Source organism: Chaetodon trifascialis, chromosome 13, assembly GCF_039877785.1.
Source record: "Chaetodon trifascialis isolate fChaTrf1 chromosome 13, fChaTrf1.hap1, whole genome shotgun sequence".
NCBI lineage: Eukaryota > Metazoa > Chordata > Actinopteri > Chaetodontiformes > Chaetodontidae > Chaetodon > Chaetodon trifascialis.
Window position 1 is genome coordinate 11,236,303 of NC_092068.1, and position 27,781 is coordinate 11,264,083.

At 45.3% G+C, this 27,781-nt stretch overlaps 1 protein-coding gene across 4 annotated transcripts in view; it reads left to right on the forward strand.

Annotated features, from left to right (window-relative positions):
• The first annotated feature begins 1,267 nt into the window (after window positions 1–1,267).
• unc5b (unc-5 netrin receptor B) overlaps window positions 1,268–27,781 on the forward strand; it is a 45,048-nt gene continuing 18,534 nt past the window's right edge. For 3 of the 4 annotated variants that reach the window (XM_070977714.1, XM_070977716.1, XM_070977715.1), the window contains exon 1: window positions 1,274–2,100. In XM_070977714.1, the coding sequence (XP_070833815.1) occupies window positions 2,013–2,100 (88 nt within the window). In that variant the 5' untranslated portion in view covers window positions 1,274–2,012. Of the gene's footprint in view, window positions 2,101–27,781 lie in introns of all 4 variants that reach the window. The other variant, XM_070977717.1, reaches the window with a different exon arrangement.

The following is a 27,781-nucleotide window of genomic DNA, read 5'->3' on the forward strand; positions in this document are numbered from 1 at the left end:
CTGTCTGCTGGAAGGAGGAACAGCATTCCTCCAATCATATTCCGTCATTTGGTGTTTTGATGGCGGTGCTGGAGAGAGATGTCTGGTACAATGTTCAAAATCTCCCAACAGGGTTGACACTGCTGAAGACCATAACATATCACCATATCATACTCAAACCATCCCACTGTATGCTTGCACTTGTGATGTCCCCTTTAATGTATTCAGATCTTTGATTTGTCACCCAGTTGAGCATCACATGCCAGCTAATGAAAGCAATTTGCTGATCCCAAATCAAACAATGCATAGCCATCCCACAGAAAACCTGTGAGTGCACACAAGTGATAAGTGATCCAGGAAAAACGTTAGTTGTGTGCCATAACTCCAGATTCTGTGAATTAAGCGCAGACCTCTCAGGCTATAGGGATGGCTTTGTAAGGTGTCAGCCTGAATAGTGAACAGACGAAGAAGAGAGGACCACTGAAAGAAACTCAAACTTTAGAGAAGTTGCCGCTGTCAAAAACTTTAAAAAAATAAAAAAATTAAAAAGTGGAAAGACTTAGCCAATATTCAAAATAAAACACCCCCTCTGTAAATTGTGACAGGAAGCTGAACTGAGTTGTACTTCCAACTGCTTTGAAAATAAGCAGTTAAGGCAACGCTCACCTCTTCATTATGGCTCCTGTGGAGTCCGCTCACCAATCAAACACTATCAGCGCCATCCAGTCATACAGGAAACGGCTCTCTTAATGAAGAGCTGTGCTGAGGAGCCAGTCAGGTGTCGTCCTCATTGGCTCATTTATGAAAGGGTGCTCTCTTGTGGCCACCAGGAGTAAAATAGGACCCAGAGATGGATTGACAGGCAATAATACGCTCTCATAAACCAAGACCGGTGCTGCTGGACTTCTTTTATAGACTCCGGATAGCTGTCCGCAGATTATTCATATTAGGTCGGGGGCCAGCAAAGAAAAGTGTCTACGTTATTGCATTTAAAATTAGATTTGAAAATAAAATAGCCAAGATAGATAGATAGATAGATAGATAGATAGATAGATAGATAGATAGATAGATAGATAGATAGATAGATAGATAGATAGATAGATAGATAGATAGATAGATTCGAATAAATTTAATTCACAAACTCATCCTCACTTCTCTGCAGAAAGACATCAGTGCCTGCTGAATCCAGAGCTGGGCTGTGCGCTGTAGGGTCCGGGTTTTCTATCTCTCCCCTCCCATCTATTTCCTCTTCGCTTGCCACTAGTTTACCGTCACTTGGTCAGCCTTCAGTCTGAGAGGAGGAGGATGGTATATGATTGGCCAGGCGGGGACTGGTAGTCCGGAGGCTGGCATTGTGCTCCAGCACTGATCCCCGTGTTCTTGTTTATACCTTGCGGACGGGGACGAGAGAAGACACCCAGGGGCCCAGAACAGACGCGGCAGTCCAGTCTGCGGCGGACGCGGCTGTCTTGAGAGTATCTCTCCCCGTGGTACTTGTTTGGTACGGTGGCAAAGCAAGTTTCTCTGTGCTGGGAACCGGACTCTCTCATCCAACTTCATCTGTCCATTCAGAGCAGAAATGCATCAAACTTTTTGGTGACTTTTGTGGCACCTCTGCGCGCAGGGCTCCTAGTCAAGCGGGGTTCAAGTGCTGCTGGAAATGAAATCTCCCTGGAGTAGTCCCGGCAAATTGTTCCTTTATGTCCACAGGGTGTGATCTCTACGGACCTCTTCAAACTTTGATTACGGACGGAAATAACACCCTCTCAGTTTTTTCTCTGCCATTCACAAGCGGCTCGGCGATGGATGTGTTTTGAGCGTTGCAGTCTGTTTGCGTCAACAATCAAGAACTATTTACCACAACAACGACGTTTAACATTTATTACTAGACTGGCTGGTATTTCACTCTTTCCTGAGAGATATTTCACAGGTAAAGACTTTGCTGGAAAAAAAGCCACTTAGGTGTGTCAAAAGCACCGCAGGTTACGCTGCGTGGACAACCGGGACGTTTCGCAACGGCGTAGCCGGAAAAGATGCTCTGTGTTCGAATGCAGCGCGACCAAGGAGTCGCTCCTCTGGTTCTTCTCCTCCTGGTCGGGGGAAGTGTCGTGTCTGGCACTGGTAAGTTTTGATATTAAAGCTCAGTATGAAAATATTGTACACATGTGACACGGCGCAACATTTACAAATCGCACACGTGCGCGCGCGCACTCAGCTTGTTTTTTGTTTGTTTGTTTTTATTTTGAATTCAGGCTTTTTACTAAAAGTGTCCATCCTCACTTTTGGCCCAATTTAAAATAGATGCCTTGGATTTAATAGTACACCTGTAACGGTGCAGGGGTCTGGGGTCGCCTGCTGACCAGCACTTTTTTTTTTTACCCTCATCAAACTGCAACCTCACAGTTCACCCGAGCTCACAACTCTCTTTTCTACTTGGAGCGGAAAAACCAAACTCCCCCGGTGCGCAGGGAGTAATTAAGGTTTTGCTCCATGCCTTCTTGGCCTCTCCGAAAAAGAAAGATGAAAAACCTTGTCAAAAGTAAGATAGAGCAGTTGAAGTGCTTCGGGGAAAATATTCGTGTAATTATTGTTCTCATTGCGAGATACAGCGTCTAAATTAAGTGACACTCGCTTGGATGTACGGGTTGCTTTTGAAATACCGAATACACCCAGTTGATCATAAAACATTTCTGAACTTCTAATCATTACTTCATTAGACAGTATTTCAGTGTGAACAGAGCAGGCTTTGATCAGTGGATTGGCCAGAGTTAATGCCGTCAAAGACTGCAGCAGCTCTTCTGGAGATGAAATCACTGGGTTCACAGGGCAGGTCAGTGCGGGTGAGGTGATGGGACAGGGCCTGGACACCAAGGTGACACTGCCCACCTCCAGTGTCAGATGAACAGTTTCACTCAGTGTGGCCTAGTGGAAGGCGAGCCTGGACCTCTTCCACGCCTGCCTTTGCCTGATCAAATTGAAATACAAGACAGAAATCTGAGGGTTTAGTGGATTGTGGATTAAGTTCAGTTTACGGTCGGGGAAAAAAAGAACAATGCGGACAACAATGAGTACAGAATATGCACAAGCTTTGCTAAAAGACCACTCCAAGAAATAAATCTGTGGTGAAGAAGTCCATTTTTAGCTACTGTTTGATGACAGCAGTAATCTTGTGGAGGCCACGCTGACTGTCTGTCCAGGTTCGTGGCCATTTCTTTGAATGCCAGTAAGAACCCCCTGCCATACATCCTCCTAAGGTCCTTGTGTGTGTATTATTCCCTGAACAGGCGGAGCAGAAAAGCAGCTTACGTTTATTAAAATTGTGGACCACTCTGAAATCCTTGCATGAGAAATGAGAAAGGTTGATATAAACAGTTGAGGATTGAAGTGAGTCCTGGAAGGGGAGAAGGGCCGGGAGGAGGGGGACACCAGGGGACAGTGGCTCAGTGTGCCCCAGTAAAGTTTCTGTCTGGGAGAGAGTGAGGCAGAGATATATTTAGAGAATGCATGATGGGACGGACAGATTGCATTTATCTTCTCTCCCATTGTGTGTATACCTTTCCTCTGTTGCCTCCTCTCAGATCCCTCCTGTATCAGTCTCTGCCTGCATTGTCGATGTGCTGAGCTCACATTTCTGCTACGGTGCTCCTCTTTTCTGTGTTGACATACACATTAATTACCCAGACTGCCTGGAACACTTGTCTGGAGTAACTACCCTGCTGTCCACTCCCTCTCTCTCTCTCTCTCTCTCTCTCTCTCTCTCTCTCTCTGTCATTATTCATGACTTCATCAGAATTAGAAAACCGACATACGGGAAGTGTGTTTGCACATTATTTTTGACACATCAGGCTTTCGGGGGAGGGACTGTAGACCGGTGTCCAGACTGGGAGGTCAAAACAGGAGGAGAACGAGGGTGAGGGTAGCAAAGGAGCAGCCGAGTGTTCAGAGTTAGGGAGCGTAACATGTCAGACACTCCCATGGAGAGCTGGATGAATCGTGACACTCGTCTTGGATGTGCAGTCTCATTGGTGTTTAGTGTGGGAATCCTCTCGCTCCCGAATAACAGTCTCCAAGAAGACTCCCATTCTTTAATATGATATTTGAGCGAGTTAAAAGACTGCTGAACTATCGGTTTGGTCTGAAGAGCTCTGTAATTTCCCGACAGCTAAAAGTATGAATTTTAGATGCATGAAAAGAAAAGAATGTGACAACAAAGCTAACCTCAAACAAACACCAAAGCAGATTTGGCTTCAAAGACGCTCAACAGATTGAGATGTCAGATTAGATTAAAGTGTCTCTGAAACATGTAGTCATAACAAAAGTGCTGCCAGGCTGTTGCATCTGCAGAGATTTGGACAGGTGGTTGGGCACTGTGATAAATAAACAGACAGACAGCTCTCTTTGGGCCAGGCCATGGGCCAAACTAGTTCCTCAGGCAAGTCCTGCTGGCAGACCAGACCAGGCCACATTCTGTCCCGGAGCAGTGCATTAGTTTTATGGCCGTCAGGCGGCAGGGGATGGGATCGTTGGCTAGCCACTGCCCTCTCTGCTGTATTATTCATACGTGCAAAGTGGTCTTTGTTAATATTTAAAATGTGCTTATGATGCTCAAATTCTTGACATGAGAGACAGCAAAGGAGAAAGAAGTGGGAGGGGAACAGCTGCTTGGCTCTCATAGGCGTAGCTGACTGGGATGGCTGCAGGGGGTAGTGGAGGCTTTTAGGGTACCAATAGGCATTTATAGACTAGATAAAAGAGTGTCAGTTTGAGCGAACGTGCCATTTGCAGCCTGTGGTTTGTTGCAGGGGAATGTGTGTGAACGAAACAAGAGGGGTGACGCAGGGTAATGCCATCCATCTGACAGTGAGGAGGAAAAAACAGAGAGGAGATGGAAGAGAAATGAATCTGTGAGAGACACATTGAGATAGATTGATCTCAGGGCATGGCTTTTAAATATCCTTTATGAGAAAAGAGCAAAGAAGAAAACTCCATAGCAGTGGCATTCAAGCATCATTAAACCTCTGGCACAGGCCGGAGAATGAGGCGGTGAGTCGGGGGTGAAATAGGTGGAAAAGAATGAGAGGAAGGCGAGTGATGTGCAGCAGAACCAGGTTAAAGCTAGCAAAGCAGCAAAAGAAACAGTGGTTAAGAGAGAAGGATATCGTTGAGGAGGGAGGCGGAGGCTGGAAAGTGAAAAAGAGACACACAAATCCACTAGGGGGATGTTTTTATTAAGGCTCTTATCGATGGAGAGAGCTCACAGTATTAAGAGTAGACATGTTTAATGCTTTGCCAATATTGTGCATGTTAGACTGGACCATAAATCTGCAGCAAACAGCAAGGGCTCTGTCGGAGGGACAGAGCGAGGTAAATGGAAGAGGGAGCTGACTATAAAGAATGGAAAGAGGAATTAGCAGCAGAAGAAAGTTTCGAGCAGAGATCGGCAGACTGGAGATGAATCTAGTTTTAAGCACATGCCATTATTTTCTCCTGCAAAGACAATATGCTCTCAAAGTATTTAGAATCTGAGGTTATAAAGATTTAATCAATATGGCTGAGCCTGCCAAGTTTTTCAAACTCTGTGTCATTTAAAAAGTGGACCAAAATATTGTTGGTAATTATCATCACGTGAAGTTATTTAAATATTTTATGGAGAGCTTGGATTCTGGTTAAAAATGTTTATCTGTCACCAGATGGTCTGTGCTACCTGTGTGCTTTCATTGAAACGCAAGATTGTTTCAATTTCATCCAAACATTTAAAGCCACTGATGTTTGAAATTTGAGGACGTTTTTAACCGAGCTGTTCTTCTCCCAAGGTCAAACAGTTTTTTTTAATAGTTATCACAAAATTCATTTCACTCTGTCAGTGACTTTTGAAGGTGATTTTTTTCCCTAAATAAAACACAAAGATGTTGGAACAGGTCTTCAAAAAGCCAGCAAGTGGAGTTAAACAAGTTGAGGTGGCAGTGAGAGAGGGTGGATGGATGGATGGATGGATGGATGGATGGATGGATGGATGGATGGATGGATGGATGGATGGATGGATGGATGGATGGATCGGGGGTGGAGGAGGAAGAGTTTCGGTGGCAGATGGGACCTGAGTTGCCGCTGGGCCGGCAGGACAGGGTACCCCCTACCCCTCCATCCTGCCCTGTGGGGGGAGATGGGTGGGGCAGACAGGGAAACAGGAAGAAAACCTCTGTGGGGTTCCATTGTGCTTTAGATGAATAGGAGACTCCAGAGAGCCTTTTCTGCCCCTTTGTGTGGGGTAAAGGGGGGCAGCAGCAGGACACACACACACTCAGAACTCATTCACAACTTCAACAGGAGCTATACTTGCAAGTGTGTGTGTGTGCGTGCGCTCATGTCTCTTTAGAGGTATGTAGCTGTTGCATAACCAGTCATGCACAGGTAAACATCACACCTGCTGGTTTCAGCTTAAAAAATCTCTGATTCTCTCGACGATTGATCTGCTAAGACATGCTCGGTGACATCTGACATTACAAGTACAGCACCCACCCACCCTGCCACACACACACACACATATGCAAAATGGAGCCATATCCTCTGATGAAGAGGTAGCATTTATGTGTAAAATGGCAGAAGACCTGCTGGGTCACTTGGGAGGAGTGAGTGAGTGAGTGCAGGAATTTTCATTTAAGATCTCAGCAGCACTCTGAGCATCGTGACCAATAGGATCAGGATTCTCTACGGGGGGTTATGCCAGATCCTGAGCAACCCCTTACCCTAAGATAGACACACACAGACACACACACACAGACACACACACACACACACACACACACACACACACACACACACACACACACACACACACACACGCGCACACACACACACTTGATAAAAGTGACTGCACTGAGGTCCATAGATCAGAGGCAGCGTCAGCGCTTGATTGGCTGTACTGTGGTCCAGCGCTCTGCATGTGTCCTCATCTAAAAAAGGGAGGTTTTTCAGGCCACACATATTCCCCTCATCTTCTTAGCAGAGGCTTTTTGTCTTCAGAAGCCAGTTGAGCCAAGTCCACTCAGAGCTTAGACCACAGCCAGTCTGTAATGCTTGTGTTTGTGTCTGTTTGTATTTGAGCATGCCATGTGGGCTTGGTGAACTTGGAGGAAAATTCAGCTTAAAGAGTGTTAAATAATACACTTTCCATCAGGAGAGGAAATGTGCTGCATTAGAGAAGGCAGCGGCAGTTAGTGTTATTCTGACTTCCTTTTATGAATTTGCCACACAAAGCTACATTCCCCTACATCCACATTAATAAATTGCCTTCACTTGTCCCCATTTCCCCTTCCTCTTCCTTCAGTCTCTTGATAGTCTCATCAGGCGTATTTATAGCTTTATAGTCTCACATATACCAACCTCTGTCATCAATATCTCTCTCACTCCATCATTTTTTTTCCAGCCAGCTCTCTGGCAGACTTTGGGAATTGCTCTTTAGAAGGCACTGTGAAGAATCCCATTTCTATGAGTGTAACGCTTATTAGGGTCCCATCTGCCCTCAGGGTACTTATGAATGTGGGGGGTGTTTGGGTTGTCATGGGGTAGGTAAAGGAGGGGAGCGAGGGGAGCTTTGTCATGCCTGCGTATAAGTGGATGTGGGTGCCACTGGGGGCTTGTGCAAGGTGGGAAGGGGCTCTTAACACTGCGGCGCACACACCGAGCAGCTGGTGTGTCTAAAGTAGGGGAATGACACACAGACCTCCCTGGAGAGACGGGCGTATTGAGCGTTCGTGCGCATATCTCCGGCTGAAAGAGGGAACGGAAATGATCCTGCGTCCTTCTGTCTGCATGGCAGGCAGCTAGGCAACAGCAGGACTTTCAAACAACTTACATTTTTTTTTCCTCCCTTGTGTTTTAAATCAAGGCAAACGATGCTCACTGAGTGTTTGTAGGGGGGGAGGGGCAGGGGAGCAGGGAGGGCTTGGTGGGTTTTGTGTGATTGGCTGCATGTCAACAGTGCGCTGCTGTGTTATTTAATGTAGTGACTGACATGGAGTTAAAGCACCATGTTTGTCTCTTAAGCTCATTGGCCCTGTCAGTAATGGAGTGGTGATTGGCACTTATTCAGAGGTCAATAGGGGCACATGCAGGCCTTTCACATCCTTTACTTTCTGTTCTTTTCGTATCCTTTTCACTCGTCTCTTTTCCCCTTTCCTTTCCTTTCCTTTCCTTTCCTTTCCTTTCCTTTCCTTTCCTTTCCTTTCCTTTCCTTTCCTTTCCTTTCCCCTGTGTCTCCTTTCCTTTTCTTCCCCGGTGTATCCTCTTCTCTCCTCTTCTCTCCTCTTCTCCCCTCTCCTCCCCTCTCCTCTCCTCTCTTCTCCTCTCCTCTCCTCTCCTCTCCTCTCCTCTCCTCTCCTCTCCTCTCCTCTCCTCTCCTCTCCTCTCCTCTCCTCTCCTCTCCTCTCCTCTCCTCCCCTCTCCTCTTCTCTCCTCTCCTCACTTTGGAGCTTTAAAGATCATGCTAAAAGAAAATGTCAGCTATAGGCAGTTTCTGGCTTCATCCCCAAAACATATGCAGACATGTACAAACACGCACAGTAGGGGCAATAATCCCTGTTTCTACTCAGAACCTCTTGGATCACAACCATAGCAAAGAGGAGAGGAAAAGAATGAGATCTGCCCTCATCCATCCTTTAATTCCTCCACCCGTCTTCAGCTCCAGGACTTAAGTCGTACTGCTTCTCTTGAGACTTTGACTGGGAGCCTCCAAACACACAGAAAAGATTCTGTTCTCATCTTGGATGCAGGTCTTAATCAAGGGCTGACAGCCTCCTGTTGGCCCGGTTTGCGTGTTTGGCGTGAGTGTGTGTATGTGGGATGGGTGCGCGCTGATGGGAAGCCAGCTGTATTACTTAGGTATTACTCCCTTTTCTGCATGGGTCACAGTGGGGTCACACTCCCAGTCTCAATCAGCACACAGCTCGCGCACACACCCATCTCTCTCGCTCTGGCAGCAGTTCTGATTGCACAGGAGGAAACCTGGTTTATCCTCCTGGTTCCTTCACAATGCCAGGTGTATGCGGCGTACGCTACAAAATGCCACCAGGCATCCGTCGCTGAAGAGTTAGGAATCGTTTTAAATGAGTGCCATGTGTGAAGTAGTGGGACGAGGTCTGGCCTAATGTGGCAGATGTACCTGCATGTAATTAAGGTTAGATTTAAGTGTATGAGCTCACACACGCATCAAGTGTGTCAGCGGGTGTGTGTGTGTGTTTCAAGCCTCTTACCTGCTGCTGACCAGATGGGCTCAGCAGCCGACCTCACGCTCACCTCTCCCCGCCACTCCGCTTAGATTAGCTGGTGAGCTGAACTAAGGCTCGCAGGCATTATAATGGACACATCAGCGCTCCCTCCCCACCCTCCTCCCCCTGCAACACTCAATCCTGCACACACACATGCACACACAAAGCACACTTGCAGCCCTCATTCATGTAGGATATTTAGGATGATACTATGCTCTGTGTGTGTGTGTGTGTGTGTGTGTGTGTGTGTGTGTGTGTGTGTGTGTGTGTGTGTGTGTGTGTGTGTATGTGTGTGTGTGTGTGTGTGTGTGTGTGTGTGTGTGTGTGTGTGTAGCTGGTTGGGCAGCACCCATGGCCTGCTGTTTATGGGGATTATGAAAGCAGATGGACAGCCATGCTGACTGGTGAGGGTTCATTAACTCTGGGTGTCTCTGCTCTGCCGCTGCTGTTGCTCAGCTTCACTTGCCTCCAATCCTCTCAGCAACAAGATGTGGTGTGTGTGTGTGTGTGTGTGTGTGTGTGGGGGGGGGGGGGGGGGGGGGGTACAGCAGGTAGAGAAAACACCTCACTCCAGCAGAGGACAGCCGTATACATGTCTGTTGATCGAAGTTTCTGCTTGATTGGTTTATGTGGAAGCGTTGCAGCACCTGACGCTTTTTGGTTTATGCTCTCTCTGACGTCATCATGTCAAACTGCCTCCACGTTAATTTGTGTTGAAATATTCCTTGTGTCATCTGTGTCACATGAAAAGCAGCAGGAGGAACGTGTTTCATGTAATCACACCTGCGCCGGCTCAAGACTTATGATTTAGCATGATGCAATACCTTCAGCAGAGGACCATTTCCATGGCACTTCTGCAGGGGGAGATGAATAGGTATAGTTATAGTGGGTCATTAAACTCTGAGTGCTGTCTCTCTGTCTATAGCTTCAACCTTCACGCTGCAGCCAGCCCCTGCCCTCCTCTTCCACAGCTTAATAAAAGAAACATGGATCACGCAGGGACAAATAGACATACCTGTGGAGAGCCAGACAGACAGACAGAAGGACTGGCAGATTCCTGGGCAGATGGGTTATTTGGAACCCCTCAGAGGTGCCATCAGACAGACAGACAGACAGAGGAGTAGTCAGTCACCCAGTGTCATGCAGACTTGGCAGAGTTGTGACCTGCAGTTAGAAAACTCAGGGGGAAAAAAGTTCAAAAAAGTACGAATATACTAAGTAATAATTGTTTTCATTAATTAATCTCTTGATTTAGCATGCAGATACGAGAGTGGAATTAATCTGTTCATCTCACTCTCGCGAGAAGGCTTGATATGTGTATTCCCCAAGTTGTTCCTTTGCGTGCTAAATTAATGATCGAACTGTTGTATCATGCGTTTGTTTCCTGCCTGATGACTTTTGTCACCTGTTACCCTCCTTGTCTCGCATTGTGTGATGAGTTCCCTTCTGTTTCTGAACAGCAGATGCTGCCAAAATATAAAAAAAAACCAACACAAAGATCCCTCAGATTACCACCTCGGCTTAACCTCAGAAGCAAAGGGAGATCATTAACAGGTGCCTTTCTGGTGTTTTGCCCCCCGTGCCCTTTAGAGTAAATAAAGCCTGCAATGGAAAAATATTGGAGTTTTACAGTGGAACAGCGACAGATTGGAACTTCACTGCTGCTCTTAAGCCCTTTGTGATGAGGTGAGGGAGTCCTTTGTTAGACTTGGTGAGTATGAATGGCAGAAGAAAATAGAACATTTACGTGTGCATGTCAACGTCCGCCCACGCCTCTGTCAGTACCGCCGTGTCCGTCTATGTGTGTGCATGCACGCTTGCATATGCACGCGGGGTCTGCTGAGTGTGTGCGGAGATGCTGTCGGCATCCTCCTTTATGCTCTTGTGAGTGTGAGTTTGTGAGTGACAGTTATACAGTGGTGTGGAGTGTGTAAATCTCCTTCCCTCTAAAGCTCTCAGCAGTGGGCCTTACATTAGCACAACAATTTACACATCTGTCTTGAGGCAAAGAACAGGCAACTCTGAGAATAATGAAAGCCTCAGTCAAAGATGGTGTGTGTGTGTGATAGAGAGAGAGAGAGAGAGAGAGAGAGAGAGAGAAATCAGGAGCGGTAGGAGTGACTCTGTAAACAAGAGACAGAGGAGGTTTATTAAAACCCCACCACCACTCACCATCCTTTTGTCCTTCTATTCTCTGTGTCCCTCACCTCTTCTCCCCCTCTTTCAGTCAGAGGAGCGATTACATGCCCCTGTCTCTCTCGTCTTTCATCTCTCTCTGTGAAGAGGAGAGGAATGAAGGTCTTCTGTGGCGTGTAATTACACAGAGAGATCCTGGATGAGGGCGTCTGTCTCCACAAACAAAAAAGCAACCCCCTCTCTCCCTAAATACCTCTTGATAGGTGGAGATCTAAAAAGAGACATTTAACTGCCTTTGATCCACCACTGGGCCCTTGTCTTTACCTGCCACTTATGGAGGCCTAATAAGTACCATCACAAGTCTATTTATTTCATTAGATGCTCTGACACTAACATATGCATGGCTCAGCTCCAGCACCGTGGGAATGAAATACACGGCTCCTCCATTCATTTTAAGCACAGAGTCATAATCATGACACATTTACAGGCCGGTGTTCCAATCTTACCCATGAGTCATATTGCTGAATGATTATGGAAGGGCGGGTTTTTATGGGCTTACATTGGTATTGGCTCAACCTCTAATTGGCCCAAAGCACATTTGCATTCTGGGAAGGTAATAATGGGGCTCTTTGGAGGCACTTTAAACGAGAAAGTCATTGCACTCTGACTTAATTCTGCTCATAGAAGTGCTGATGCTTCCAGATGGCTTTTTTACTGAGTGTGATATGGCCATTTTGTGTGCATGATCATACACTTAGCCAGTGCTTTGGGAATAGCTAACTTGCTAGCAATGCCACCGGTCTCTTGTTATTCATTTTTACATTATAATGTTTTTATGGCTTCTTATTTCATACGCACAACAGAAGAGAAATGCAAATAAAGCTAGCTAATATAGCATGCTTACCAAATAAAAAATAGGTGTTGACATTCAGGAGGTTTGTCATGTATCTAGTGGACAAGTGTATGAAATAAGAGGTTTTTCTTTTTTCCTTCAGCACCTCTTCTCTGTTTGTATCTAAAGCCTGTGTGTGTGTGTGTGTGTGTGTGTGTGTGGGCGTGTGTGTGTGTGTGTGTGTGTGTGTGTGTGTGTGTGTGTGTGTGTGTGTTGTGTTGAGGTAACCAAGCAGAAGTCATACAGTGTGGTTTGATACTCTGCAAAGGTCACATGAGGTCGAGCAGCTCTCTGTTTGAGAGCTGGAGTCGGCCTGAATGTGTTTAACGTGTCTTTTTACTTGTATATATCCGCCCACATTCGTTGAGACTTAACTGTTTCTCTGAACTCACTGGGAGATGAAGTGAGCATTCTGGTGCAGCTCAAACAGACTTGGCGTCAGACAATAGGCTGGGGTCTTCCATTGCACTTAGCTGAAGCTGCTGAATAGACTCTGAATAGACCTGGAGTGGTGCTGCCATGCAGCTGCTGGACAATAGCCTGCTCAGCAGAAAGGCAGCCAGTGACCTCGAGGTCTGACCCGGCCCTGTCCACTCTGATCCCTGAACCCTCAACACACAGAGTCAGCACTGGGAGAGCCACGGCAGAGCCCCTGCAGTAATTCAAGCAAATCAAAAAAAAAAAAAAAAAAAGCTGTAAACATGTTTATTGTGTACAATTTAGGTTCTATTGGCTAGCAAACAAGGAACACTTTTGAGAATACATTCATTCACTTTCTTGCCAAGAGTTAGATGAGGAGGCCAATACCACTCTCATATCTGTAAGCTGGAACACTTGAAGATCAGGGGAACAGCGTGTCTGGCTCTGTCCATACTTTAAAAATATCATCTACCGGTATCTCTAGATTGTAGGAATTAACATGCTGTATCTTGCTTGTTTTATCTATACAGAAGAAAAAGATGTGCTTTAATGAGGGGTGTGTGCACTAGAGCTGAATTTCTTGGTCAGACGCAGTGACTTCCTGGACTCGTCACAGGCACCAAAATTAAACTAAACAATTGATTTAATTATTACTCAACAAAGTTCGGGATCCTCTTCGACGGGAATAAGTGTGACACTGCTGCATCGCCAAAAGCTCTGCCCTTCTAACCATACTGAAGTCAGTGATGTTAAGGTAGTTATTTAGTTAATTTGTAGTTAGTTTGGCTGTGCATTCAGAAAATTGTTACTGTCTCCAAGTAAAAATAGGTGAACCAATATCACAGACACGCTGCCTTATAATTCACTCCGTCTTCGTTCACATCTTTCTTTTTTAAAGGAGGCTTGTGGAACGCACGATGTTTGCACTGTTTAAACTTCATTTACACCCAAAATGGAGAATGTGTTTAATGGGTCTTTGTCTTACTGGGCTGAAACCTGGATCCCACTTGAAAATGAAGCTACTCTCTTTGGCTTTGTGACTGAAAACCTTCAGGAATCCATCACACTGAGGGCTTCTCTCTTTGTTTGACGAGGCAATAGGAAGCGCTTTATTCTGCTTTAATAATAGCAGCTCTCTGAGCCTCAGACATACTCTCATTTCCCAAAATAAACACCCTCATCACTTTTACACCCAAAATCAAACACAACTTTACACAAATCCCACCATCAGGAATAAAAACATCTACGTGCAGACAACGCTGCTCCCCTCCCTGCATTTGATCACAAGCGGCCTTCCCCTCCTCCCCATTTGTGTTTATTCTGGGGATTATTCTGACCTAATCTCTTTAGAGCATAATTCAGATTAGATTTTGTGTTATTATTATTGCTATGTCCATTCCCTACTGTCCTGCTGGGATTTCCTGCCTGCCGTAGCGCTCCTGCGTTTGGAAAATTGATTAAAACTGCTGACCACTGCCCTAGATAGCACAGGCTCTGGGAAGTGGATGAAAAAGTGAAAGCAAACACAAATGATACAGTACTGCATATTCCAAAAACATGTACTCTCAAATAGAACTGTGGGACTCCACATTTAGCAGAGTGGCAGCTGAAGTAAAAATCCCACTTTCATGCATTTATCCTGCGCTGATCTTACATTAGAACCACAGGGATATTCTTATTCATAAATGTTAAACTGTATACTGAAACACAAGATTTGCCTCTGCCAACCAGTTAGAGCTCGCTTTTAACTTCCAACAACCACAAAGAAAACAAAAAAGACTGAATTCTCTGCTAATTACCTGAAGCGAACGTCTGTATGCGTCTGCATGCGTGCAGCTAAAGCTGCGGTTCCATCTGTGTTGGAGATGCCATCTTGGCCTGGAAGTTTCTCAGCAATTTGATATTCAGCTCTCATGTTTACTCTGCATTTTCAAGATAGTGTTTAAACACCATCTGCCTTTACCTCTTCCTCTAAGCTCTGGAATGTGAACCAGACAACCCTTGAATAAATTACAGTATATGTGTAAAAACACAATGAGTGCAGAAAATAAAAATACATCCCCTGTCCTCCATTATGTTTGTAGCACAGAGGCTTTAACTTTCAGTGTTTTTGCTCCAGTTTCTTGCCAAATTCTCTTATTGCCTCATATCAATAGCATCAATTTATTTAGCTGTTGTGGCATTTGTGCCAAATGAACATTAAGTCTACTCTTTTTGTAAATGTTCTTTCTCGCATGATTTGGCACTGCTTTGCTTTAAACCTCATTAGAGGAAGGAAGGTGAATGCGTTTTTGCAATGGTAAGCACCTACATTCACCTTTCACAGACACTAAACATACAGTTAGTCCCTCAGTCCCAGAAATACATGACCTGCACTTTACATCCTTCCAGTCCTCCCCTTTGCTTGCTTGTTTTTCTCAATTAAGATGAATTATAGAATTGCATTGGGGAGCAGGGACAAGGAGTGTTCATTGTGATGTTACCCTGAGGCACTCAGTCAATGAGTTGGAGAGAGAAACAGAGTGCTGTGGATATTTTGGTCTCTGTGCTTCACACTCCTCAGTTTCCTAATGGATCACACGATATGCAGCTTTAGCCAAACGTATGGGGCCATGCTTGTGTGTAATATGGTGAGAAGCAGGGTAGAGGAGGTGAAGCTTGGCTTTATTGTTCATATGTGGAGGTGGAGGAGATGAAGGAAGTGAGAGGCGAGGCCTAGGGGGCCACGTTTGTGCTAGCTGTTGGAAACTTGAAGATAGACCAGGCCTGCAGTGTACATTTCATTACTCTGCTCTCCTCCAGAGGCCCAGGTGTGTGTCGCAGCTTCTTCTGTGGGCAGCAGAGCGCCAGATGATTAGATGAGCTGTACTTCAGTAAATGAATGCTATTGATCGCCACACCTTGTTATATAGGCCACCTCAGAACATGATGAGTCTAAGACAAGATGGCGTGATGAATTTCACACCATCCAAAATTGCCTCCTCTGCTCAGCCAACTTTCTCTGTTTTTCATCTTCACACCCATTAAGTACACAGGTAGCTTCACTTCACCCCGTCCACTTTGTTTCCCTGTTTCTTTCTGTCCTGCTTTCCTTCTTTTTTATTCGCTCCACTGATCGCTTTTACTGTCTCCACAGCCATTAAAATGATTGGAGACGGTGTATTGTATATTAAGCGCTTGTACTTTAAGTGCGTTGATAGTTTGGTTATGCAAGCTATAATATTTCATGGGGAGAAAACACAGTAGCGAGCCTCTGTGTCGGGTAATTAAATTGAGATTGTGATCTGCTGTTTTTCTACACGTGTACGCAGAATTGGCGTGCTGGGTGAGAGGTGAGGTTGAGAGTCACATAAAGGTGAGACTGTGGCAAATACTGACAGACATTTCATAGGCATGTGCATTCAGCCCTCATAGCTGTGCTTCTTTTATCAGTGTAGTGGATAATGGATAATTTGCGACCTTAAATGTTGATGTTACAAGGACACTAGTGTGAGAAATGACAGAAACCTCAACATGAATACCGAATGTTATTAACTAACGTCAGTATGCTGAAGAGTTGATAAAGCTGTGGTGTCTGGCATAAATTTTGTGCATTTGCAGAGAAGCTGCACACACAGAGTCTCATTTCATTCACATCAATCATTTGCTGTTTGCTTTTTGCTCTGGCGCTAGCATGTTAACTACTCAAAACAGCTCCAGTCAGTCTTGTTGTGCATATGATGTAGTTATACATAGTACACAGCAGAGTAGCATTGTGTATCTCACATAGTTTCTGTAATCTGGTCAGACACAAACACCACTCACCTATGTGTTCTCCAACACATCCTCTACACTCGCTGTGCACACTCACACCTGCACTAAAAGCTGGTTCTTTTTTGTTGTGGAAAATGGAAGTTGTGAAGTCAGTCATGCTGAATAGATTGTAAATTGTTGGAAAGATATGAACACCTTTATGTCTGCAGCCTGCCATTGTGCTTCACAAATGACCTTAGTGACTGCAGCCATATGAGGGTCAAGCAGTTCAATTCTTATGGTTTCCAGCACAGAGTGGCCACTCAAGGCCTGCACTGCTGTTGCTCTGTGAGCCATCAGTATTAGGAAAAGACATCTCAGGTAACAGCACTTGCACACTTTGAACTCTTTTTTTGGATAAACAATCAAACAAATGACAGTGTGGAAAGGGGTGAGTCATAGTTCCAAGTGTTAATTGGTCACTAATTTTACAAAAAATCGAGATTTAGGCAAGAAGCGGCAACAAAACAGCTAAGAAACACATGCAGACAGCACACCATCATTTCCAAAAAGTTAAGCTAATGTAAAACTGTGCTGTGGATGTAACATTTTTTTCAGTCAGCTATGATTTATGTTACTCAAAAGGATCTAATAACATTAAGTTGCAGGATTATGGCCTTCCTCTAGGAATATCTAGGAACATCACTGTGTTATCCATTAGCTTTTGCTCTTGAACTAAACCTAGTCAATGAACAGCATTATAGTGAAGCAGCGAGTGAATACAGCTTGTGAATGACTGCTCTGCAGTGGAGAGCACAGGTAGTTGCAGTAATGCTAATGCTAATGGAGGGCGAGCAGCAGGAGCATCAGAGAGTTTGAAAATTACAACTGGGTTTGCTGAGGATTCAGGGTGTTGTGTTACTGCAGAGCAGAGTGACATGGACACTGTGTGTGCGAACAAGTAAACAGGGCCTTTTCAACTAGCCTTACAAGAAGTATCGAGGATAATAAGAATAATAAGAGAATAACACCTGTAACTATGGTAACAGTACATGACAAAGATGGTGACAGCTGCAGTCTCAACAGGCTTAGAAGACATGAGAATTAAAAATGGATAACAAAAACAAAGTTGCACTGACAAAAACCAGACTAAATTGTCTTTAGTTTTGTGTTGCGTAAAGCAGCAAACAGTAAAAATCACATGATGAGAGTTTGACTGGACCAGTCAGCATCCTATGAGGAACTACTGGCAGGTATGGCTGTTGTTTAGGTGACGCGACAGTGAGAGAAACGACTGGTCATTCAAAAACAACAATGCTTAATCAGAACTGGAGATAGAGATAGATAGAATTTTGCTCTCCTACTGTCGTGTGGTTTGCTCATCTGATTGGTTGAAATCAGCCTGTGATAGACAGTGATAGACAGACAAACAATATCCACTGACAACCTCCAAAATGGTTCTGTGTAACAAACCATGTGGCACGTCAGGTTAGATGCCAACCAAATCAACTTAAATTAATCAGGTTGACAGACAAGTGACTCCAAATAAAGCTAATGTTGCTCAATGTATGCTAAATGTGCCATATCAACTTAAAGCTGATGACATGTCAGTGTTGTGCTTTCAGCTTTCCACTGCCCCCAAATGACCCAAAAAATCTGTTAATGCAAGTTTAGTGTGAAAATCATTTTGTTCACTGAACATTAATTGCTGCTCAACAACTTCTGCCCTTTGAAATTTTCTTAATTTCCCAGTGCAGCTATTGTCTCTGCAGATGGTGAAATGGATAGAAGCGTAAGCACTGGTACTGTCAGGCTCTGTGTATGAAAGCTTGTGTTTGTGGAGCTGAGGAGAGCGTTCTGGTTGGCAGGAGTATGTGTGCTACCTGTGCTTCATTTTATTGTGCTGTGAGTCTTTCATGGTGCATCTTTGGGTGTCGTCAGCGCTTTAAGCTCAGAATTTTCAAAGCGATTATACAAAGTTAATCTACATGAAGCAGAGTAATCCAGACTACAAATAGGAGATGGGCCTAAGTGTTGTTTGTCTGTGTGGTTTCAAACCCCCATCCATCATCTATACACATTCCATAGAGTGCCCCATAAATCCCACACAGGAAAATCTAATAAGATCATGTATTCTCCCATATGCTATATATGTGCTCTTGTTAAGGCTGTTTGTGTGTACATTCAATCTACACACAAACAGTTCGGGCCCGTACTTGTCACACTGCTTTATCTGTCAGACTGTATTATCCAGTGTAGCAATGGATTTAGCAGCTGACTTGCTTCCACCTTGTCAGATTTAAGGCAAAGCAGCTACAATAGTTTGACTAGAAAAACTCATGATGTGTACCTTTTGTTTGTTCACCCAGTTCTGTCTCTCCAGGTCTCTGCATGTGACTTAATTTATCTAGTCTGTAAGCAGAACGCTTTCTTCAGCTTTTCATCCTCAAGTAATCAATACTGGTCCTATGAATCCAGGTCATCTCGGCTCCTGTGGCTTCCCTGTCTCCACTTCTCTCTCCCACTCTGTCTTTATCAATCTCTGTCTCTCTCACTCCCTCTCTTCCTCTTTCGCTTGTACTCTCTCTTCATCTTTGTCGTCTTCCTCTCTATTCCTGTCTCTTTTTTCCTCTTCTGTCCTCACAGTCTGTCTTCCTCCTCCCGCTCTCCCCCACCTGAAAAATTGCTTTGCCCATCTGGACAGAGCCCTGCACGGCCGTTACACTATTAGTCCTCTTGTGGCACTGATTAAAAATAGATCAGAGTACCGAGTCAGAATTAGTCAAGACTTTTCTTCCTCTCCAGCCTCCTCTTGTCTCCCGTCCTTGGTACACTGAGCTCTATTGGCTAATGTTAGAAATGGATATAAGATTGAAAGTGAAAAGTTAGCAGCAAAAGGTCCCAGTCCTCCCTTTTTTTCTCTCTGCTCACAGTCTGTGTGTGTGTTGTGGAAGAAGCAGTGAGTGTTTGTCAGTGAGTATGTGTACCGCCTGCGGACCTCTTTGCTGGGTGCTGTCTCATGTCGAGCGGTGTGTTTGAGAGGCTTGTCGAGGTAAAGCTCCTGTCAGCGCCTGGCCGGAGGGAGTATACTGATGAAAGGCCTCTTCATCATCCTAATGGGATACACAAACCTCTTAACCAGCACTGCTGCCATGGCTTCTGCTGGGTGAAGCCAAAGAGAGAGACTGAGAGAGAGACCACTGAGTGACTAGCTGGGCCACACACACCAAGGACCACACTGAAAACATACACAAGTGCACAGGTCAGAAAAATGTACAGTGTAAACAAAACAATGCTGTTGGGAGGCAGCACAGAGGAGTCGTGACTCTGGGCTGAGAGGTTCAGTGGGCCAGCGCCATTAGGATCTGGGACAGAGAGTTAATGTCCTGCTGTCCATTGGAGCCACGGCCATGTGCTCCCCTTCTCCACTGGCATAGATCCAGAGTAAAGGGACAGAAATATGTCAAATTATACTTTTGATCATGCCGATCCATTTGATTTCTAGGCCCATTTGGTTGGTCCGCCCCTTTGTTCCAGACTGACATATTTCAAAAACTATGGGATTGACTGACACCGGAGAACCATTGACTTTTCCTCTAGTGGCACAGTGATGTGTTTTTTTTAATGAAATGTGTTGACAGCCATTAGATGGATTTCTATGAACTTTGGTACTGTAATAACTTTGGTGATCCCCCTACTTTTACATCTAGGCCTGTCATCAGCTCACATGTTTAATGTGTTGATTAATTTATGACCAAATACCTGCAAAACCAATGTACTGTACTGTTAGTGCTTATGAGCAAATGCTTAAATACTGGCATGCTAATATGGTGAAGGTGGTAAACATTTTATCTGCTCAGCATCTGCATGTTTGCATTTTCATTGTGTGCAGGTTAGCATGCTGATTTAGCTCAAACCACTGCTGTGCCTCAGTATAGCCTCACAGAGTCACAAGCGTGGCTGTAGACTCTTAGTCTTGTTGAATAAATGATAATGTGCTTCCTGATAACTTGCTTGCACTTCTTCTGTTTCTGGCAGTCTTCTCACAACATGGATGTATCTCACTTTTGCTTCACCACAAGCCCAAAAAACATCCTACAATATCTCACGTGTTGTTTCCATGGAAAAACTTTTATTAGTTTTTTTTCTGTCTTCTGAGGAGTTGCACATGATTGGGTTTGGAGGAGCATGAGACTTTGCTTGGCGATGCGATTTGACCCAGGCCAGAGGAGGAAACACAGTCAGGGTGTGGATCAAAGCACCAGGCCGCTGCAGGGGGTAACACAGGGGGGAGAGAGGGAGACAAGAAGAAGAAGCCTGAGAGAGATCGGGAAAGAGTCTCTCATCATTATTGTCACAGTGTCACACACTCTGGCCACTCAGTGTCACCATCAGTCTGTGTTGGCCCTGGGCGTCTGGCGGGTGACACTCTGCCTCTCCTTCCATCCATCCATCTCTCCCCATTTCAGCTCATACCCACATACACATGCACGTTTTCTCTCTCATTCGCAGCCGCCTATTTTATTTGTCTACGCCAAGGGGATTTTCGTCATGCTCTCTTCATCACTGCTCTCCATCACCGCCATTCCTGCCAGTCCAGTCATACTGGTTCCGGCCCCAGGCCGTGGGATGTCCTCTTTTCCGTTCCAGCCCGGTCCCCATCCTGTCCCCGGGTCAAGGACACGTTCCCGTAGCTGCAGTGAAGAGCAGCAAAAAACTTTGACATCAGGCAGGAACCAAAGCTTCATGAATGATTGATGCGCAGATTGCTGACTCATCACACTGAGAAAGAAGCCAATATTTTGACCTAAAACATAACAAGATTTACATTTGTAGAGTGGAGATGCACACAGGCCAGGTTGCAGATAACTTTGCAGCATTGCTGCCAGTCCCTTTGTGCAATGCAGCATTATCAGTTCTCACCGTTTCATAATCTGTAAACAGCTGAGATTGCCAGATATGGAAAAGTTGGCCTTGCCTAAAGTGATAGTCTGTGAGTTTCTTGTGGTTTAGTTATTACTTTATATTTTGGCGCTGCACTGCACTGAGATTACGTGGCAGTCAAACAGAATTGTGTGTTTTTCACATCCTTTCTTGAACCGCACATTTCCTTCCGACGTTTGACTTCCCCTGGGTTTCGATTTTCTTTTTCTTTGCCTGCTGCTGGATTGGATAAACAAAGAGTACCACAATAACTATGAGAAAATTGCAACATGTTTTTGAAAGTGTAAGCCATAGTGACTTAAAATCAAAATGGGATAACAAACTTGCTGAGTAGATCCAGATTTGGCTCGCTGAAACATGAGGTTCGGATGGAAATGTCTTCTTTCTCCTTTGGCCTGATTTGAGCAAGTGTGTCCAAGTTGCGGCAGAGAGGGGAATTTATTTTGAGAGAATGATGAAGCGAGGTATAAAAGGAGTGAGGGAAAAAGATCAAAGGGATAAAACAGCCATTAGCTTCTGCACAGGACTACTTCTGCTTACAAGACCCCGACATTCTGCAGGGTGAGGAGATTGAATCTCACCTCTATATTCTGCCTCTCCATTTGTCCTCCTCTGCTATCGCCACATCACCCCTCGTCATCTATCTCCTCCAACATGGATTTTCTGCCTATTAGTGCCCTAATCTTTCCTGTGCCTTGTCTACCGCTCTGTCTCGCCTCGCTATCTGTCTATTTCTATCCCTATCTTTCTCATTTTTATTTTAGAATATCTCATTAAAATCAGGCTTGTTTTTGTTAACAGTGCTTCCCGAGCCTTGTCTATTAAATAAACCAACAACTTGATATCATTGTCAGTATTTAATTTTTGCAAATCCTCAAGTTTTGCAAATGTTTTTGCTTGTAGCCTGTTTGAGGAATAATAATGCACTTTCATCATTTCAAACGCACATTAAACGGTACATTTCACATTTTTTTTTTGGCCAAATGTACAAAGCTCACAATCTCCCTCTCTTTCTCTCTCTCTCTCTCTCTCTCTCTCTCTCTCTCTCTCTCACACACACACACACACACACACACACACACACACACACACACACACACACACACACACACACAGAGGCTGGCCTACAGCATGTTGCTTGTTGTGTACTGCATATCTAGGGATTTCTCTGATGCAAGGGGACGCAATGAAGGAACAGAGTGACGCCAACCCCGCCGTGTTTGTGTGGGATTTGATCATGCGTCTGTGCATGCACATGTGTTTGGGGGTTTTTTTATGTCCATGTGTTGTCACCTCTGTCGCACTGACTTGGTAACTAGTCATTTGTGAGTGGGGATGTCTGCATCAGTGTGTCATGTGCCGTCCACATTCATTACGGCGAGCTCTGCTCTGTCTTCGTATGCCGTCTAACCCTTTGCATCTGTGCATGAGTGTATGGGAAGTCATGTGTGCGGTCCATCCATCCGCTGTCAATCCAGCTCATCTCCTCATCTGTTCATTAGCATGACAGAGGAGCTCTCCTGCCAAAGCAGTTAGTCACAAGAATCAGCCCCTGTCACAACACATTACAGCAGCAGGCATCTCTAATAGCACTGGCAATCGTGGCAACCATAGAAAATGCCCACAGACTCACACACTCTCACACACACACACACACACACACACACACACACACACACACACACACACACACACACACACACACACACACTCGGACCAATCAAGAGTTGCACTTGATCTGTACCCAGGGAGTGTTTCTGTGTCTCTCTCCCTCTCTTTCTCCCCTCTTCTTTCCATTCACATTATCTTTCCTTCCTTCTCCTCTAGCACAGCTGCCCACTTACAGCAAAGCTTACAGCCTTGTCATTAATCTCCTTCCTCCCTCCTCCTCCCCCTCTCCCTCCATCATCACCTTACATTAGCTAGGTTACCTGTACTTACCCCTCCATCACTCCCATTTTCTTGTCCTTTTCCTAAAGTTCGCTCCCCAACTATTTCTGTCTCCCATCCTCCTGCTCTCTGTCTTCATAATGCTCGAAGAGATCAAGACCTTTCATTTTTAATCCATCCAACTTTCCTTGTGATGTTTTAGTTCTCTCTCTCTCTCTCTCTCTCTCTCTCTCTCTCTCTCTCTCTCTCTCTCTCCAGCTCTTTAAACACCCCCCACCAACACTCTCCTCCTTCTTCGTTATCACCTGCTCAGGGTGTCTGATGTGATTTGTTCAGGAAGTTTGATCCAGTCATCTTCCTGTCACCAGGGAGCCACATTGTCATATCAAATAATAAAAAACACATATGTTATGACGCCTTTTGCCCACTCTTCTCACAATCACGGCCTCCTGACTTAGCACATTGTCACGTGACGGTACCACAGGGCAATATCTCCAACAAAAAGTCACATTTTTTGTATAAAAGAATTCTGAGAGCTTTAATGGACAAAGTGTAAATGAGTTCCACACTGAATATGTGCTTGAACACAAATGACAGGGTAACAGGGACTCAGACTGTTGGTTGTTGCAACAATTGAGGGTGTTTGGGGGCAGGACATGTAATTTGACTGTCTGTGTGTCTCCAGTCTTACCGGAATCCCTGGTAACTGGGGTGGACTTACTGGTTTTGTTGAGGTTTGTGTTTGTGTGAGGTCATGAGCGCAACCCCATTCTTACTGTGTGTGTGTGTGTGTGTGTGTGTGTGTGTGTGTGTGTGTGTGTGTGTGTGTGTGTGTGTGTGTGTGCGTGTGTGTGTGTGGGGTAAGAGTGAGCAGAGATTTACCTGTGAGGCAGGAGTTGTCAAGTCTTGTCTCCAGGAGTGGCCATCAGTATTGAATGCCATTTGACAGCAACCCCCCTGCCTGCATACATTTACACACACATAAAGAAATACAACTCCACTAGGGGTAGTAGTAGTCAACATCAAGAACCGACAAATATGACTCTGACTTACTGTCAAATCTGCTGTATCAATAATGCAGAATCCTGTCTCCTGTTTTAAGATTCAAAGAAAAGATACAAGATGCAAAGATACAAGAAAATTAAGGCAGTGTGCACTTTGTGCATGATGCCACAGCTGCTTTGTCCTCTGAGTGGTCTCTAAGTGTGAGCCTGTGTGCGTGTAGCAATCAGTTGGAGGAGCAATGAGAGAGGACACAAGAGTGACCTGGTGAGGGGAATGGGAGGCGGAGTGTTGCAGAAGTTGGGAGAGAGGTGGATCAGAGGACAGGAGGAGGGGGGTGAACTCGTCTGCAGCCCGGCGAGGCAGAGCAGAGCCGATGCAAGTACAGTGGGATGGAGGGTGAGGCATGGGGGTGAGGATGGGGGGGCAGGGTAGAGTGGGTAATTACAGGGGCCCAGAGAGGAGAGGCCTGTAATCAGCCTGCCCTCAGGAAGGAATGCAGCTCATCTTCTCATGTAATTACTGCCATTTAAACGGCCCCAGCTTCCAAACACTCATCCCACTGTACTGCTCACCTATTCATGCACGCAAACACACACACACAAACACACACACACAGACAAAGTCACAGTGAGACAAACAGTGACAAAGGACACATTTTCAACAAGACTTCCAAATGGAAGAAGTGAGGTGGCAAAAGAAAGAGTGATGGAGAGACAGACTGCAGACAATATGTGTGTGTGTAGCTGCAGTGTGTGCACCATAGTTAATGGCTGTGTAGTCTGCAGGCCTCTAGAGGAGCCGGCTCCATGTGAATACCCACCATGGCAACCAGCCACTCTGGGTAGATTTGCGCAACTCTCATCAAGCAGCTGCACAGTGTTGGAGCAGACAAGCAGTGGCGCCTTACACCCCACATACACACACACACATGCAGGGAGGGGAGGAGTCTCACTCTACCATATGAGTTGACCTCCAAGTAATAGTTGTGACATTGGTCTATAATTTCGAGAGGATAATAGGAAAACAAAATTGTCTCACCCACTCTGTCTCCTCTCCCACCCTCCCCTCCTCTCTCTCTCTCTCTCTCGCTCTCTCTCTGTCTCCTCACCCCTGTCTCGCCCTCTCTCCCTCTCTCCACCTCTGATAGTGATTGATAGTGCTGCTTGTGTACGCCTGTGTTCCCATGCAGTAGGTGGTCGTCAGGGCACACACAAACAGCACAGGGCCACTTTTTGATGGGCTATGATTAATGAGCTCTGTGGGGGGTGGCGCCCCCTAGCTGTGACAGAGCACACTTTCAGCCACGATGCAGCCGCCCCCCTCTGTCTATTCAAATGCACCAGTATCAGCAGTGGGCTCACAGCTACAACACAAATGCAAATCCTCTTAGCGCTCCCACTCTCGCAGTCACACTCACCCACACATTCAAAAACATAGTCACAGAATCTCGCTTAGAGTAGGCTGTCCCTCGCATACACATTGGGTAAATATAATCCATAGTCTGTTACAAATATGCCCGCCCTACCTCTCACACACACACAGTATGAATGTGGAGTGGGTCCATGTGAAGCCGCCACAAAATTCTGCAACATTCAAGCAGTTATCAGTAAAAAACAGTGCTGACTGTCCTGCTGTCATTGGGCCGAATTTACAGTCTGGGACCATGCAGTTTGAAAGCATGTTTACATGTGTGTGTTTCAGTGTGTTTACCTCCTGCAAGACCCTTAAACAGTGCTGATTAAATGTCATTAACACACTTATAGCTTGTAGGAAAAAAACAGAGAGAGAAGGTGAGTATTTTTTAAAAGGGCAGGTGACACTTCATTTACAATTAGAGGGTTGCAGGGTAACACACCTTGCAGCTATGAGTGTGGAATAACACTCTATTTACAGCAGATCTGTAAATGAGGTCTTGCAAGCCTCTGCCTTTGCTGTGTGTGTGTGTGTGTGTGTGTGTGTGTGTGTGTGTGTGTGTGTGTGTGTGTGTGTGTGTGTGTGTGTGTGTGTGTGTGTGTGTGTGTGACCGTGTCCTCAGGCGTGCGCTCTCTCCTCCTGCCACCCGGACATGCTGGACGGACAAGCGAAGCATTTCTGTCACTCTGCATCTCCATCACCTGCTCGGCCTTCCCCTTCTGCCAATCTGCTTTCCAGCCTCCTGTCACCTCCCTCTTTCTCTCTCTCTCTCTCTCTCACACACACCCACACACACACACACACACCCACACACACACACACACACACATGCACATTTTCTGCCCCTTTTTCTGTCTTTTTCCAGCTCACACAGATTCCATCTTTCTTACTCACTTGCACACGCCTTGCACAATCAATTACACGCTCACGCTCATATCTTGATGAAACAGGAGTGGCTTCACACATCACAGAAATAGCCAGTCTGCAGGCGTCTTCATTCACATGTTGGAACCAATCAAAGGTGTGACATTTCCATTGTAATGATGAACTCCCAACAAGTTGCAACTCGCAAGTTCTTGGAACAAACAAGATTATGCATCTTATGTGAATCTTGATTGATTGGAAGTGTTTTTTCACCCTTGTATCCAATAGAGCAAATGGACTAGGGAGTATTAGCCTAACATAGATCAGACAAGAAAAAGCTTCAGATGTATAGCTGTTATTTACAGTAGATACAATATGTAAGTCGCTTGAAGGATGGAGCTAGCCTAGCTCCTTTCTCTATTTAGCTTTCATTGTCTGTTTTAACAAACAATGAAAGCTAAAACACATCTTAGTTGCAGTGCTGTACACACAAATGTGACTCCAGGCAAAATGGCAAGCAGTATTTCTCAAATATCAGACTGTTGGGTCTTTTTATAAAAAAAAGAAACTTTGCTTGTTAGAGGGGGAAAAAAACTTGTGCCTGCCTGTGTGAGAGATGAAGTCAGAGAGCCACCATGGTGAGTACAAATAAACAGGCTCCAGAGCCATGTGGAGCCGCCGCAGGTACACGTCTAGGTGGTAATATCAAAATATCCAAACAAGAACTTTCAAGGCCAACGTGTTGCAGGCTTTACGAGAAAGCACACGATGGATCTGTGACACTCTTTGCAGGACATCAAATTGTGCTTCCTGCCTCCCTGTCGCCTCACAGCTACCATGATGAAATGAAAATAATGGTGTGTCTGTTAGTCACTGGTGAATTAACAACATTTCCTATTAAAAGATGACCAATTTTCCCCCCCGTCTGTGTCTCAAAAGAGCTGCCTATACTGTAAGTGTTTGTGCCTGCGTGTGTGTGTGTGTGTTAAGTCAGATGGGTGAACTGCATGACTCCTCACACCCCGTCTGGCATTGTTGATGTGAGAAGTGATGCTGTGTTGCTCCAACCTGCACTCATGCCCTGCCTCATGCCAACACACACATACATGCTAACACACACACACACACACACACACACACACACACAGAGGGGGTTTTCATCACTTGTGGGGACATTACATAGACAGATTCATTTCCTAGAGACCTTACCTAACCTAACCTAACCTGTAACCCTGTCCTCAGT